Source organism: Aquarana catesbeiana, linkage group LG03, assembly GCF_042186555.1.
Source record: "Aquarana catesbeiana isolate 2022-GZ linkage group LG03, ASM4218655v1, whole genome shotgun sequence".
In the NCBI taxonomy this organism is placed as follows: Eukaryota; Metazoa; Chordata; class Amphibia; order Anura; family Ranidae; genus Aquarana; species Aquarana catesbeiana.
In genome coordinates this window covers 339598917-339615696 of record NC_133326.1, presented here as the reverse complement: position 1 = coordinate 339615696, position 16780 = coordinate 339598917, and the positions used below count along the sequence as shown (strand labels likewise).

The 16780-nt window shown below is 41.8% G+C and overlaps 1 protein-coding gene across 2 annotated transcripts in view; it reads left to right on the top strand.

Moving 5' to 3' along the window:
- The window catches only part of HTR4 (5-hydroxytryptamine receptor 4), an 842991-nt gene that overhangs the window by 481623 nt on the left and 344588 nt on the right, over positions 1-16780 (top strand). For both annotated transcript variants that reach the window (XM_073620556.1, XM_073620555.1), the window contains exon 4: positions 6484-6684. In XM_073620556.1, coding sequence (XP_073476657.1) covers positions 6484-6684 — 201 coding nt within the window. The remainder of the gene's footprint in view (positions 1-6483; positions 6685-16780) is intronic.

The window sequence follows — 16780 nt, the reverse complement described above, 5'->3', positions numbered from 1 at the left end:
GTGCAAACTACAAGTGCAAAGTGCATTTGAAATTGCACTGAAAGTGCACTTGGAAGCGCAGTCACTGTAGATGTGCCTTTCGTAAATAACCCCCAGAGTGTTAAAGTTGGGAGTACATAACGTACAAAATTCTGGGCTTAGGAATACATAAAGCACAGAGTGCACAGTCAGAAATATTTAAGACACACAGTGCAGGAGTCAGGAGTACATAATGCACCATATGTAGGTGTCACACATGTATAACACACAGATTTTAGGGTTTAGGGATATGACAAGCATGGGGGTCAGGGGTCAGGAGTGTATAACACACAGAGTACAGGGTCGGGTGTGTAACACAATAGTGTAAGGGTAAAGGATGTGTAAGGCACAGATTTCAGGAGTCTTGTACATATTGCACAGCACAGAATAAAGGGTAACGTAAAAAAGGGAGTGCAGAGCTTAGCAGTATGTAACTGGGTACATGGTCAGGAGTGTATAGAGTGCACTTTGCAGGGGTTGCGAGTATGTAATGCAAATATTGTAGAGTGTGCAGGGGTCAGCATTGTATAGCACACTGAATGCAGGGGCCGGGAATACCTAATGCACAGCGTTCAGGGATCGGGGTTGTTTAACTCTCAGAGAGTAGGTGTCAGGAGTGTGTAATGCAAAGAGTGCAGAGGTCAACAGCATGTAGTTAACACACAAAGTGTAGAGGTCAAGGATGTGTAACACATACAGTGATCAGGGTAGTACAAAATTCCCCTCACAAGCAAAACTCTCTCCCACTTTCCCATCTCAGCAAAAAAATCCCCCCCCCCAAAAAAAAGTATAAAATTACACGTCCTGCAAATCCTCATTTTCCCCAAACTCTGAGTACAAATGTTCTTTACCCTGCTGAAATTCCCCATCCCAGCACAAGTCTATATCTTCTCTCTAAATCCCCTGCAGTGGACAAATGCAAGGAGTTTGCGAAGCATATTTGCAAGCCCTCTTAATGCATGCAATTGTAAAAAAAAATAATAACGTAGGTAGAAATGTTGTACAGTAAATATGTTTTACTAAGAAAATAGTTAAGTCTTCTGCACTTGTGAAACAGATACATTTAAACTAGAGGAGTGATTTATCACTATGGAACCCTAGAGTTCCTCCAGAGGTTGCTAGGGGTTCCTTGAGCTGTGGCCAATTGACCTCCCACTTGATGCTGCCTGCATAGTTCCAGGGACAATGCCACTTGGTAACTTCAGCAGCATAACACCAATGATCTTTTTTGGTTATCTGCAAGGGGGACATTCTGACTATAGTGTTGGGGGGGATTCTTCCCACCGACTCCCGTCGAATTGGTTTTAGTAGGGGTTCTAGGAAACCTGAAAAAAACTGTCCCGCTAGTGGAAAGAGCCTGAGAGAGGCTATTTTAGACACTTCTTTCCAAATTAGTATAACTTTTTCTGAGCAAAAAAGCAAAGCCTTTTTCTGTATTGCACTACAACTGCTAAATTCTTAGTGCAGAAATTACCAGCCCGGAACTGAAGGTACACAGAGCAATACTTCTTCCCTATGAGAAGCCAGTTTTCTTCTGTGGCTATCTAGGTTTATGACAGGAATAGCTAAAAAGCGTTCAGTACAATAGCTTGCTTCTTATCCCTGTGATTTAGACAACTAGCCAGGCTTGGATGAGATCATCCTTACAGAACAGCATTGAAGAAGCTGAAGATGTATCTTTTCTTTATGTTTCCTGAACCACAAAGCGCCTTCTCCTCCTCAGAGAACCAACCACTAATTAAAGCTAAGAAGAGTACTGTCATGTTCGTAGAGTCTCATTAAACGGGGACTCGACCCTGTCTGTAATTCTAGATAAATATATCATGGAAATTAGCCTGTTGCTGCTTTTTCTTTCAGATAATTCTTTTGAGTTTGCCACCTGTCAGGATTCAAGGAACGAATATAATGAATCTGTGATCTCTTAAAAGAGCAAAGTAAAAGCTCAAATGTTTATTGTTGCAGATGTCCTGAAAGTAGGGTTGCCACCTGTCCAGGATTCATCCGGGCAGTTCGGGTTTGGAATCACGTGTCCAGGTTTCAGACTGTCTGAAACACGGACACATTATTCAGACTGGACTATGGCTTCCCAGCAGGGTTTCTGGCTGCAGTTGTCTAAGCTTAGAGTGTCTGTTACACTCTTTCACACTGCCCAAAACCAGCACTAACAATCCCCCCCAAACACAGATAGGAGAGGAGAGAGGGCTCGATCTGCACGTCTTCCCCCCATCCCTACCCCTCTGTGTCTGCCCACACTCCAATCCCCAACATTGTGCCTCAGAAAAGGAAAGTTGGGGCTGGAAATTTGAAATTCAGCAGCCTCAGATACATCTGGATGAGAGGTGCTGACTGCCACGGGTTGAGTGAGCTCGCCATCCATCCCTGTCTGTGACTGAAGTCTCCCCCTTCTCTCTCTTGCATCTGAGTGAGTACACTAAGGTAAATCAGGGTTCTCAGAGCACCCCTTACATCAGAGTTCCCCTTTACACCAGAGGCCACAGTGTTTCCCCTTACATCAGAGTCCTCTCTGTACATCAGAGTTCTCAGTGTCCCCCCTTAAATCAGGGATCCCAGAGCATCCCTTATGTTAGAGCCCCCAGAGTTCTTCCTTACATCAGAGTCTGCAGAGTCCCCCCATACAGTGAAAGGGAACTCTGCGATATGATTAGAAATGGTATTTAATAGCAAAATATATGTATAGCTTATACTATAAAAAAAATTGCTGTGCGCCACTAAAATGTTAAAGAAAAGGTGGCAACCCTACCTGAAAGTATTATGCAATGAACTAGACTATTAATCATTAATAATACAAGCTGAAGACTACATCTGTTGAAGAAAAAGTTTGTAATGCCGAAGGCTGACATATAAAATGTAATTTCATCTACTTATGCAATGCATTCAATAAAATATATGTCTGTGATGATTTTCATTTATCCAGGTCATGGTATAGCTAACAGTAGTTAATCATATTCATCTGGATTTGTTTTATAATGTTGAACATGTTTCACCTTTCATCTAAGTGGTTTCCTTGGTCTGGACTGAGGAAGGAAGATTGGCAAAATCTGTACATATTAATATGATGAACTATTACTGGCTATAATTATATATGCTTTTACTGTAATATGGGGTCTGTGAATTGTAATGTGGGGGGGCTGATATCTACAATGTAGGGGGGGGCTCAGGACTGTAATGTGGAGGGCTAAAAACTGTAATGTTGGAGGCTGAGAACTGTAATGTGGGAGTGCTCAGGATCGTAATGTGGTGGGCTTAGAACTGTAATGTGGGGGATAAGGACCGTAATGTGGGGCTGGGGCTGAGAACTGTAATGTGTGTGGCTGAGGACAGTAATGTGGGGGGGCTGAGAACTGAGGACAGCAGTGTGTGTGTGTATGTGTGGGGAGGGGGGCTGAGACCTTTAATGTGGGGGGCTGAGAACTGTAATGCAAGGAGGGTTGAGGACAGTAATGTGCAGGGGGTTGATGCTTGCAATGTGAAGGGGGCTGAGGGCAGTAATGTGTGGGGGGTGCTGAGGGAAGTAGTGTGCAGGGGGCTGATGCCTCTAATGTGGAGGGGGGGCAGAGGACAGTAATGTGGGGGATAGAGGTGCCAATGTGTGGGGGTGCCATTAGGAATCAATAGCACCCCTGCGCGTCTGCTAAAGTTCCTCTGTGGGTCAGGAACATGTGCAATTTCTAGTGCGTTTCCCAGGTGCATGAATGGGAACCTAGCTCAAGAGCAGAGGACAGCTGTGTCTGGAAGGATCTGAACCATTGCACAAAAATGTGATTCAGAACTCTGCTGGAGAAAAATTTTATTTATAACACCTTTGTGAATTTTAATGCAATACCCCAGTTTACTCTGTGTCGCTGGGCAAAAGTGCTTGCCTTATCAACCTGGGTTTCACCTACACAGAGCGATGGGGCAAGCTTTTTCCTCCAGTGATGCACTCTCTGCTCAGCCCCCCCAGCTAGCCCAGTACAGCACCTCTGTCCCCGCTTGGTCAGCCATGCACACAAGGTGGGGGCAAACCACACTCTGAGCTGCCAGCTGAAAGCAGTGGGCTTGTATGTGAGTCTGGAAGTCAGAGGGACTGCCCACTCCAGACAGGGCCCAGACCGGGCCCGCTGAGTTTCCTCTTTTACATGCAAGCTAACCACTTTCAACAAGCAGTTTCGAGTGTGGCCTGCCTATCCCCACCTGGTGTGCACATGTACGTTGAACAGAGCTGAACTCAACTGGAAGGTGGTAGAGGGGAGCCCGGGTCAACTTTTACATCGGGCTCATAAGCTTCAAGCTACACCTCTGCCTTTACCAAAATCATAAGTGGCTAATAAGTGGCATTTACATATTGGAGACAAAAATGTGATATATATTTGGGTCCCCTTACGCATACTAAATAGCATCATGAAAGTAAAATAATAAACCTGCAAGGGAAAGAGCTAATAAATATGCTTAATTTACACCCTAGACAAGATTGACGTTTGCATTCCTAGGAAATGCTAAGTATTTCAAATTTTATGAGAAGACTCTTCTGTACAAGTGCACTTTTTTTGCCAATTTTTTTTTTGTTTTATTATTTTTTTCATGCTACTACTTAATGTGTGAATGTGGAGGCAGATCTACAAAAGCAGAACTGAAGTCATTTTTTACAAAAATGCTGACAGGTAGTTTTTTTCTGACAGAAGGGACTCCGTATGTCTCTTCCATACTAAATGTTTTTCCCTGCTGGTCAGAATTTTTTTCCAAGCATTTGTATTTGTAAAGTATTCCCCATGTCACCTTATCCCAGCCTGGCCAGTCAACATGGTCAAATACTTCAGGAGATCAGACGAAGATGGAAGTACTGGCAATAGAGCAACAAGGGGGAGTTTAGTTCTGTTGCATTGGACCTTGCTTTTTACTGTCCGTTTTAAGATATTGATACCCAGAATGTATGTGCCATTTTTTCCAAAACTCTTACACTAAAACAACCTTGTCAAGCTTAATAAGCAAAAATGTACTTACTGTAATAAAACTGGATTTTCCATGTAACTACTGCTAAATTAAAATTTCTGTGTATTCAAATATTTTATGTTTCTCAAAAATATATTCACCTTTAAAGTATTTTATAGGATTACCCATTGGATATCATTTAGGGACCCCAATGGGGAATACCACTTCTAGGTATTTGACTCTCTGAAGTAGACTAAGACCTTATGGGCCCATTCACATCCAGGCATATTCAATATGAAAGAGTAAAATACCTACTTGAAATGCATTTTCATGTAGTAAAATAATTGTTTTATAGTGCAGAAAAAAAGAAACAAGTGTGATTAGACCCTAAAGTCCTTTCTGAATTCCATATTATTCATAATGAAAATCCAGTACACCACAGTGGAAGGCTAGAGCAGTGTTTCTCAACTCCAGTCCTCAAGGCGCCCCAACAGGTCATGTTGTCAGGCTCCCCATTATTTTGCACAGGTTATTTGATCCATTTCACTGCCTTAGTAATTACCCCAGCCGTTTCATCTGAGGGAAATCCTGAAACCATGACCTGTTGGGGCGCCTTGAGGACTGGAGTTGAGAAACACTGGGCTAGAGGTTTGAGATGTTGGTGCTCTTTGTCCTGATGCAGTCCCTGATTGTTATAAGCAGTGGCATTGCTAGGTTTGGTGTCACCTGGTGCAGTAAAACATGGTGTCACCCCCCCTCCTCTTAGTACAGGCTTAACTCCCCCTTTCCACAGCATACAACTGTATAGATCTCTAGAATGAGTCTCCCTCAGCTCTGAGGGCTCCATGAGGCAGCCAGAGGCAGTGCTGCAGTGCACATACAGCAGGCACTTGCAGCACTGTGCAACACACACAAAAAACATTATCAGGCAGTCGTTGAATAATCACTATGCATTTCCTCTGCAGTCTTCAGGAAGCTCACCTTATGCAGACTCTCAGCTTCACTGCTATAAAAGTCTCCATTGCTACTGCCCACACCTCTGTCCACTTCTTGAACTCCGGATCTTGCTCTCCATTCAACCTGTCCTGTCTCAGTGGGCCCAGACTGGCAGGGAGCCCTGCACTGCATTCCATGATTGTACAACAACACAAAGCATCATGGGCATTGCAGTTCATCCCTTACCACAGTGCCCTGTCTTGTATGCAGGAAAAGACTACAACTCCCTGCCGGGCCCGGGCCCTCTAAGTTTACTTTTCCCCAGAGACACAGTGTGATGGGGAATAATGTGACAGGACTCCTGGAGAAGGGGCAGGGTCGCAATTGTGGCCCCCTGCAACCCCTGTAGCTACACCAGTGGGTGTCAGCCCTCTGACGGTGTCACCTGAGTGTGGCCCAAACCCCCTAAAGCCCCATAGTAATGCCACTGGCTATAAGCATCCAGAACATTATAGAATCACACTTATCCATAACAGATTCATTTTATTTGGACTTAATCAGTCTCCTACTATGTGTAACATTGTATATTTTAATTTGCAGGAAAATAAAAACCAATTACTTCATTGTGTCACTTGCATTTGCTGACTTACTGGTGTCAGTATTAGTGATGCCATTTGGAGCCATTGAGTTAATCCAGGACAAGTGGATTTATGGGGAGATGTTCTGCTTAGTACGGACCTCACTTGATGTTCTCCTAACCACAGCTTCTATCCTGCACCTCTGCTGTATTTCACTAGACAGGTATGTGGCATGAATGGCTACAAGTAACTGAATAAAATGAATGTAATGATAACGTTATCCAGTGTAAAACACAGAATCTTTAAATGGCCTATGGGCCAATTGTCTGCAATACATTATATATTGTACGTTTGGTGCCTAAAAGTCTTCTTTTATCTATAGCGTTTTTTGAGGGTTTTTTTTAACCTTTCAGGCTCTGTGAAATGTTTTACAATTCTAATTTTAAAATTCTGTTCAGTCTCTATGGTAACATGGATCTTTTCCGTATATACGTTAAAGCAGTAGAAAATGGTTAGGTATCTAAAGTACAATATATTTTTGGAACTCTCTGTCATCATTTGTAAAAAATGAAGAGAGTGAAATCTTTATTACCACTTGTCATTTACCAGTCGAAATATGTCCTATTTATTTATATTTTTAGCTAAAAATAAGACTATAATGTAATGTTGTAAATGGGAAATATTTATTGACCCTGCTAGTTCCTTTTCAGTTGTGCATGATAAAGACAGACAGCATACATACATGCTGAAACTTTACATAATCTTCTGATTGGTGTGATAGGTTTTTAAAGTGTACCTCTTCCGTTCGGTTATGTACCTTTTAGAAACATCATTGTACAGTCCTAGCTACTGCTCATTCTACTGATACTGACACTTAGGTATTGATTTACAAAAGGCAAAATGGTTGTTCACTAGGGATGAGCCGAACGGCACCAGAACTTGCGAACAGGCAAAGAGTTTGTACGAACACGTAAAGACTGTTAAATTCTATGGGACACGAACATGAAAAATCAAAAGTGCTTATTTTAAAGGCTTATATGCAATTTTATGGCAAAAAAATGTATTGCCATAAAAAGTGTTTGGGGACCCGGGTTGTACCCAAATAAAATATATGTTGTTTTTTCCCCACAAATAGAGATTTCTTTTGGTGGTATTTGATCACCTCTGCCATTTTTATTTTTTGCGATATAAACAAAAAAAGAGTGACAATTTTGAAAAAAACACAATATTTTGTAGTCTTTGCTATAGTAAATATCCCAATTTTTAAAAAACAACAAACTATTTTTTCCCTCAGTTTAGGCCGATATGTATTCTTCTACATATTTTTGGTAAAAAAAAAAAATCGCAAACAAACCAATCAATAACCGTATATTGATTGGTTTGCACAATTCCCATCATGCCTAGTCATGTCTGCAAATGTCAGAGTTTTGCAATGCCTCCTGGGATGTGTAGTTCTGCAACAGCTGGAGGGCCGTAGTTTGAGGATCCCTGAAATAGGGGATAGATTTATGTCATTTTTATTATTATTATTTTTTTTTTACTAGTAATGGCAGCGATCTGCGCATTTTATCGGGACTGCGATATTGCGGCGGTCAGATCAGACACTTTTGACACTATTTTGGGACCTCTGACATTTAAACAGCTATCAGAGCTAAAATTAGCCATTGATTACTGTATAAATGACCCTGGCAGAGAAGGGGTTAACACTAGGGGGCGATCAAGGGGTTAAATGTGTTCCCTGGTTGTGTTCTGACTGTAGGAGGAATGGGGCTGACTAGGGGAGGAGAGGGATCGGTGTTCATACTTAGTATGAACACATGATCTGTCTCCTCTCCCCTGAGAGAGCCGGGATTTGTGTGTTTACACACAGATCCTGGTCCTCGCTCAGTCACGAGCGATCGGCTCCAGAGACACGCGCTGGGCACGTGCGCGCCAGCTGTCACGTCTTAAAGGAGTGACGTACAGCTACGGCGCTTTGCCCAGCCGAGCCAACCTGCCGCAGTGGCTGGTAAGCTAGTGGTTAAAGTGAAACAATAAAAATGAAATATTCCTTTAAATATCATGATATTGTGCCTGGGAGGTGTCCTTAGTATGCCTGTAAAGTAGCGCATGTTTCCCGTGTTTAGAACAGTACCACAGCAAAATGACATTTATAAAGGAAAAAATGTAACTTAAACTGCTTGTGGCTGTAATGTATTGTCGGGTCCTGGCAATATAGATAAAATTCATTGAAAAAAACATCATGGGTTCCCCCCCCAGAATCCATACCAGGCCCTTTTAGGGGAACTGTGCGCCAAAATTAAAAAGAAATGGCGTAGGGGTCCCCCCCAAAATCCATACCAGACCCTTATCTGAGCATGCAATCTGGCCCCCCAAAACACATTTTAATGGGTATCGGGTACATTGTACCCCTACACATTCACCAAAAAAAGTGACAAAATAGTAGAAATTACAGTAGACAATTTGGGACAAGTCCTTTATTAAAAAAAAAAAGTGTCCCGCGATGTCAATTTATCTTCAATCACAGCGTCTGACGGACTGAGCAAAAAAAAAAAAATATGGAAAAAACTCCGCCTTCATAGGAGGCTTCCGCTGACTGCAGGCTTTTTGCAATGACAGCTGTTATATAGGTGAGAGCGGGGCCACCACATGAAGTATATGAAAACGCTACTTGATATGAAAAAAATAATGTACCTTTGTCCTATTACTAGATAGAAATTTGGACAGTTGTGGAGGCAACATGGACTCTCGTGGTACGATATGAACTTACAACAGTCAATTTACAAAAATATATAAATTTATTATGCACAAATATACACATCATAAAAAGCCTTCAATAGTAGATAATATACATTGGATGCTGCTAATCATGGAGCATCAACTTATCTGACATAAATTGAAAGAACTCAGTCATATATAATAATGATTCCACGCTGTTACACACGGAAATGTATTCTTCCAGTTGCACACTCTACATGTTTCGGGGTAACCCCCTTCTTCAGGAGTATATTAGATCAGAAAATGATCTACAAGAAAGCATATGAATCAAATATACAGTATTAACAACAGAGAGACATAACTAATAACCAACCTTCATGATATACTGTCATGGATCTTAAATCAATACAGATAGTATCGAATATACCCCTCAGTATATCCCTCGACATTAAGGATTAGGGCCATGTGAAATGATTGGTTTAGGAGGGAAAAAATAAACTCACCCACCTAGCCAGCACCAGAATTTTGGGCGTTACAAGGCCTGCCTTTGGCCAATCATGGCTCTCACAGCAGAGCGCCCTGTGATTGGCCAAAGCATGCAGGTCAGGTGCATGCTTTGGTCAATCAGCAGCCGTCAATGCACTGCGATCTCGCAGTGCATTGACCATCTCGCCGTTCATTATGGCGCGTTCCGTGGGCGCTCAAATTTCCCGCGAACGCCCCATAATGTTCATTATTCGGCGAACGCCAGATGCTCGACTCGAACCGCGGGCTCATCCCTATTGTTCATATAGCAAGGAATATTTTCACTTTCGAAAGAAATTTTCCCTTAGCTTAGAAATGTGGTGAAAACTAACTTTGCAAAGAATACCCAGTCATGCGCAAGGAAAATAAACAGTATTTTTGTTTGCACATTATTGAGTGATGGAATACAGTGGAGATTCACTCATTGCACTAAGCTGACAGAAAATTCCTTTGCAAAATGAAACTTTCTTCGCAAAGTGAACAGCCTTTAGTAAATCATACCCACCAATGTTACTCGCTTTCTGTTCATGTTCTAACCTTGGACTTGTCAATTATTTTCACATGGTCATTTACAGAATTGTAATCTGTAAAAAATGCTGTGAAAAACTGTAAATCAATCATAGAAGCAGAAAATAACCTGAATCTGAATAGAATATTGTACAGAATGCCCCCACTTTACCCCACATACCTGTTATTATTATGTACCCTGCAAAGAAGCCATATTTTTTGCAGGTTTAGAAAATTATATTTGGCTGCTAAAAGTAAAGTACAAATTGGTTGTATAAACCCTTTATATCATATTTTTAATGAAAGCGAAATTAACCTTTAACCACTTAAGGACCTGGCCTATTTTTCAGACTCTGTGTTTACAAGTTAAAATCTGTTTTTTTGCTAGAAAAATTCCTTAGAACCCCCAAACATTATATATATTTTTCTAACACCCTAGAGAATAAAATAGTGGTTGTTGCAATACTTTCTGTCACACCGTATTTGTGCAGCAATCTTAAAAGTGCACATTTTTGGGAAAAAATACACTTTTTTGAATTACAAAATAAGACAACAGTAAAAGTTAGCCCAATTTTTTTTATATTGTGAAAGATAATGTTACGCCGAGTAAAAAATTCTCCTTTAAGAGCATTGGGCAGAAGTGGCGTTTGATGTCGCTTCCGCCAGTCAATGCTATGGAGACGAGCAGGGGCCATTTTCCCCTCACTCGGCATCCAGGCTACCAGGGGAAAGGACACAATCGACTCCGCCTCTACCGGCAGCTCCGGTAAGCGGTGGAGACCCCTGGGGTGCGGCGGGAGGGGGGCACCTCTCCCGCCGCCGATAAAAGTGATCTCGCTGTGAATCCGCTGGAGACTACTTTTATCTGAAAGCAGACCGCCCACTGAAATAGAGGATACTGGGGTATCCCTCTTCAAAGAGCCACCGTATAATGACGGCAGATGGTCTGGAAGTGGTTAAAGAGTAACTCCATGTTTGATGAGGAAAAAAACTTTTTGTTGCAGGGGATGCCAAAAATCTGATTTGCATCTTACTGCAGACTTCTGTGAAAATCAGAAAGCCAATCACTCAAGCAGGAAATTACATTTTCAGTGGCCATTCTGTACACTATTTGTGTACAGAACGCCTCCAGGTAGCCATATTGCATTGCATTTTACAGAAAATTACAGAGCTGCAAATTGAAAAGAAAAGGTACATTTTAATAACATTTAATTACAATTTGACTGGAGTCACAATTGTATATGCGATATTATTTTTTTTTTTTGCAAATTTTTTTTTCTCATGAAAGTGGAGTTACCCTTAAAATTCACGCAACAATAAAATAAGCAAAAATATATATTTTCGCGCTGGCCCTTTATGGAACCGCTGCAGCTCAAATCCAGGACAAGGAATAAATACAGCAAAACAATGATGCACTGTTCCTTTAAAGGGTAAGTTCACCTTTGTACACTTTTTTTTATAAATTCCAGCTCCCCGTGCACCAATATAGCATTCATGTACTTTTTTTGCAAAAATATCAAAGCTTTCCATTAAATCTACAGTCACATACTTTTCTTGTCCACGTTTCCAGATGATTCCATTAGTATTATTATCATTATTATTAATATTATACAGGATTCATATAGCACCAACAGTTTTTGCAGCGCTTAACAAAATGAAGGTAGACATTAGAGTTACATTACAATTTGGTACAAGAGGAATCAGAGGGCCCCACTCACTAGAGCTTACAATCTAGGAGAGAGGGTCAATTGATACAAAAGGTAATAGCTGTGGGGGGTGAGCTGATGGAGAAAGTAAAACAGTGTGTTAGTTAGAAGCAGGATAAGCTTCTTTAAAGATAAGGGTTTTCAGGGATCGTCTAAAGATGGATAGATTAGGGGACAGTCGGACAGATTGGGGTAGAGAGTTCCAAAGGATGGGAGAAGCTCTGGAGAAATCCTGTAGGCGAGCATGGGAGGAGGTGATAAGAGAGCTAGAGAGCAGGAAGTCTTGGGAGGACTGAAGAGAGCGGCTTGGTTGGTATTTTGAGAGTAGATTAGTGATGTAGCTGGGGGCAAAGTTGTGGACAGTTTTGTAAATTATTGTTAGTACTTTGAATTTTTTTCATTGAGTGGAAGCCAGTGCTGGGATTGCCAGAGAGGGGTGGAGGACACTGAACGGTTGGTAAGGTGGATGAGTCTTGCAGCAGCATTCATTATGGACTGAAGGGGGGATAGTGTATGTAAAGGTAGTCCAATGAGGAGTGAGTTGCTGTAGTCAAGGCGAGAGATGACCAGGGAGTGAATTAGAAGCTTGGTGGTGTCATTGGTTAAAAAGGGGCATATTCTAGAGATGTTGCGGAGGCTAAGGCGGCATGATTTGGTCAGGGATTGGATGTAGGCCTGAAAGGACAGTTCAGTGTCTAGGGTTACCCCTAGCACCCTGGCATGTGGGGACGGACTGATAGTTGTGCCATTGATCTTGACAAAGAAGTCAGGGGAAGGGGCACGTGGGGGAGGAAATATTATGAGCATGATTTTAGATAGATTCAGTTTGAGGAAGTGGTGTGACATTCAGGCTGATATGTTGGTTAGTAAATCAGTGATGTGTGAGGAGACTGATGGGGTGAGCTGAGGGGTAGAGAGATTGGGTGTCATTGGCATATAAATGGTAGTGGAAGCCATGGGAGGCTATCAGCTGACCCAGGGAGGATGTGTAGATCGAGAATAGTAGAGGTCCAAGGACAGAACCTTGGGGGACCCCAACAGTAAGAGGTGTTGGAGAGGAGGAAGTAGAGTTGTAAGTGACACTGAAGGTGCGGTGAGATAGGTAAGATTCAAATCAATGGAGAGCACAGCCATGGATACCAAGCAAATTGAGTTTTTTGAGAAAGAGGAGGTGATCAATTGTATCAAAGGCAGCGGAGAGGTCCGAGAGTAAAGCTGCATACACACGGGCGGACGTTTTGACCAGACTGGTCCGATGGACTTTAAATGGACTTTTGACTGACTTTTTAATGAACGGACTTGCCTACACATGATCACACCAAAGTCCGACGGATTCGTACATGATGACGTACACCAGACTAAAATAAGGAAGTTGATAGCCAGTAGCCAATAGCTGTCTTATCGTCATTTTTTGTCCGTTGGACTAGCATACAGACGAGTGGATTTCTGGGTCCGGCGGAGTTATGACGTAAAGATTTGAAGCATGTTCCAAATTTAAAGTCTGTCAGATTTTTGACTGGAAAAGTCCACTGAAGGTCCGATGAAGCCCACACACGATCGGATTGTCCGCCAGACTCGGTCCGTCGTACCAGTCTAGTCGAAAAGTCTGACCGTGTGTACGGTGCATAAGAGTATTGAATAATGACCGTTGGTTTTAGCTATTAGTAAGTCGTTTGTGAGTTTTAGGAGAGCAGTTTCTGTGGAGTGCTGTGGACGAAATCCAGACTGAAGGGGATCAAGAAGGTTATTCTCAATGAGATGGTCGCTCAGTAGACTAAACGTTCAAGGAGTTTGGAGGCAAAAGGGAGTAAGGAGATGGGTCTTAGGTTGTTAAGATTGGTGGGGTCCTATGAGGGCTTTTTTGGTATGGGAGTGACTAGTACATGTTTCAGAGGGTTGGGGAAGATGCCAGTAGAGAGGGAAAGGTTGAAGATATGAGTTAAAGAATGTAGGATAGAGTCAGAGGGTGACCGTAGTATTTGAGAAGGAACGGGGTCCAGTGGGCAGGAGGTTAGGTGGGCGTTAGAAAAAAGTTTATTGACTTCCTTTGTAGTAGTTGGGTTAAACAAGAGTTTTGATTGTACAGGAAGACAAAGAGTGTATAGTGAGAGAGATATCTGTAGAGTGGAGGAGATCTCGAGACAAATTGTCTCAATCTTATTTTTGAAGTGATTAGCAATCTCCTGGGCATTGAATAAATTAGAGGGTGGAGGTAATGGCGGATGAAGTAGAGCATTAAAGGTAGAAAAGAGTTGATGGGGACTACGTGAGAGGGTGTTAATGAGAGTGATAAAGTAAGTCTGTTTGGCAGCGTGGAGACAGGAATGGTATTTTTGGAGGGCAGATTTATATTGGCTGAAATCTTGCTGTGACTTTGTCTTACGCCACAGATGCTCAAGAGCACGGCTCTGTTTTTTGAGGCTTTTGGTAATGTTTGTCTGCCAGGGTTGTAGCGGTTGAGGCCTGATTCTGTGCATAGTGAGGGGGGCCAAGGTATCCAAGGTGGATGACAGTGAACTGTTGTAGATAAAAGTGGCCAGGTTGGGGCCAGACAAGGATGAGATTTTGGCATAGAGACATTCTGTAGCAGAAAAAAGAAGAGAAGGGTTAAGATGGCGAAGGTTTCTAGGGGTAATTAGTAATGTCTTTCTTCCTGGTCAGACTATAGGTTGTGACACAGGAAGGAGTTGACCAGCTGATCTCATTAGCACACACCCTGCATCATCCACCCGCCCACTCCCAGGTGCACATTTTTTAAATGAAATGCAATCAATCAGTGATCACCCTTCTCACTAAATACACAATCAGATTGCATAATGCATCTTTATACAAGTATATAGAAGGGAGTGGACAGAAACACTCAGCTGTCAAACTCCGTTCATAACTCTGCATAGCGGGAACTCGCATTCCCACATGCATTTTTTAAATTCTTTTAGCAAGGGGTAGGCGTTTTGGAGCATTTTCACTCATCACACATAGGGCCACCCATCCACCTGAATGGGCTGCCCTACACACAGCAATCGCCCCAAATAAGCTTCAGAACTTTTTTTTAGAGTGGAGCTTGGTGCATTTTTACTGCGATTTTTGGTGCAGCGCATTTCTGAAATGCAAGGAAAGGCACAGATGTGAATGAAGCCTCATTGTTCTTGTGTTAACACACCAATTTCACTTTCAGGCCCCATTCACAGCTAGCATAGTGGGAGCGCACATTTTGTGTCTTGTTTTTACTGTAAGGCAGCCTGTTGATTTCAGTTGGCTGCATTACATGTGGTTAATGGGACATTGTGGTGTTTTCTGGGTTGCGTGTTTTTTACTGTGTGTTTTGCAACATTTGCCCTTCGTTTCTTCACATGGCAATATATGTTTTTGCTTCTGTGTTTGGAGTGCCGTTAATAATTAATGGCACTGAAAGCGCAACTAGTAATTTTAGATGTATAAACATGGCCATACACTATGCAATCTGATTGTATATTGTGTATTTAGTGAGAAGGGTGATCACTGATTGATTGCATTTCATTTAAAAAACATGCAGCTGGGAATGGGTGGGTGGGTGATGCAGGGTGTGTGCTAATGAGGTCAGCTGGTCAACTCCTTCCTGTGTCATGACCTATAGTCTGATCAGGAAGAAAGACATTACTAAAGAAAACGTCTGGAAATGTGGATTAGTGACTGTAGATTTAATGGAAAGCTTTGACATTTTTGCAAAAAAAGTACATGAATGCTATATTGGTGCATAGGGGAGCTGGAATTTAGTAAAAAAAAGTATAAAAGAAAAAAATGAACTTACCCTTTAAGTATGCATAAAGTCATCTGTGCGCTGATGTGATCATCTATGTATATTAGAACAGCCTAGGCTTTATAATGATAAAAAGCTGTGTTCTTGTACACAGACTTACATGAATGTGCTTAAACTTCAATAAATGAGTAAAGTTTTAAAAAATATTATAAAAGTGCATACATGAATTGTTGTGCAAAGTACAATATTGAATGTCCAAAAGTAAAGTCAAAAATGCAAACAATGAAAATGATGTGCAAAATGGCAAAGATAAAAATAAAATGGGATCCTCCAATCCCAGAAGACGCCATTTTTGTGGAAGCGTGTCGGATCAGAGATTGCGTGTGACGTCATTGTGACTAGCTGGACAGATGACACCGCAGCTAGTTCGTTTTTGTTCATGCTTGATTTCTTAGCCTCCATGTAAGTGTAAGTTTTATCCTTTTAATAACACCACTTGGCTGATTTACAAGCTTCTCTCTACTTTATGCATGTTATCTGGATGTATGGATCACATTCCCGTGATGACGTGGAGATATGCTGTCTGAGATATCAACACCTTGGTCACTGATTGCAAGCTGTCTATGATCTCTGTGTTCCATTGGTTTGGGTAAGAGGCCAACCTTTTCTCACTAATGGGCACCTTTTTTCCATATCTTTAGCACCTTGTGTACACAGTGTGGAGCACCCAACATTTTATTTTTATTTTTATCTTTGCCATTTTGCACTTCATTTTCATTGCTTGCATTTTGGACTTTACTTTTGGACATTCAATATTCTATTTTGAACAGCAATTCATGGATGCACTTTTATAATATTTTTTCAAACTTTACTCATTTATTGAAGTTTAAGCACATTCATGTAAGTCTGTGTACAAGATCAGGGCTTATTATCATCATAGAGCCTAGGCCAGTGATGGCGAACCTTGGCACCCCATATGTTTTGGAACTACATTTCCCATGATGCTCAACTACACTGCAGAGTGCATGAGCGTCGTGGGAAATGTAGTTCGAAAACATCTGGGGTGCTGAGATTCGCCATCACTGGCCTAGGCTGTTCTAATGTACATGATGATCACACCAACACAC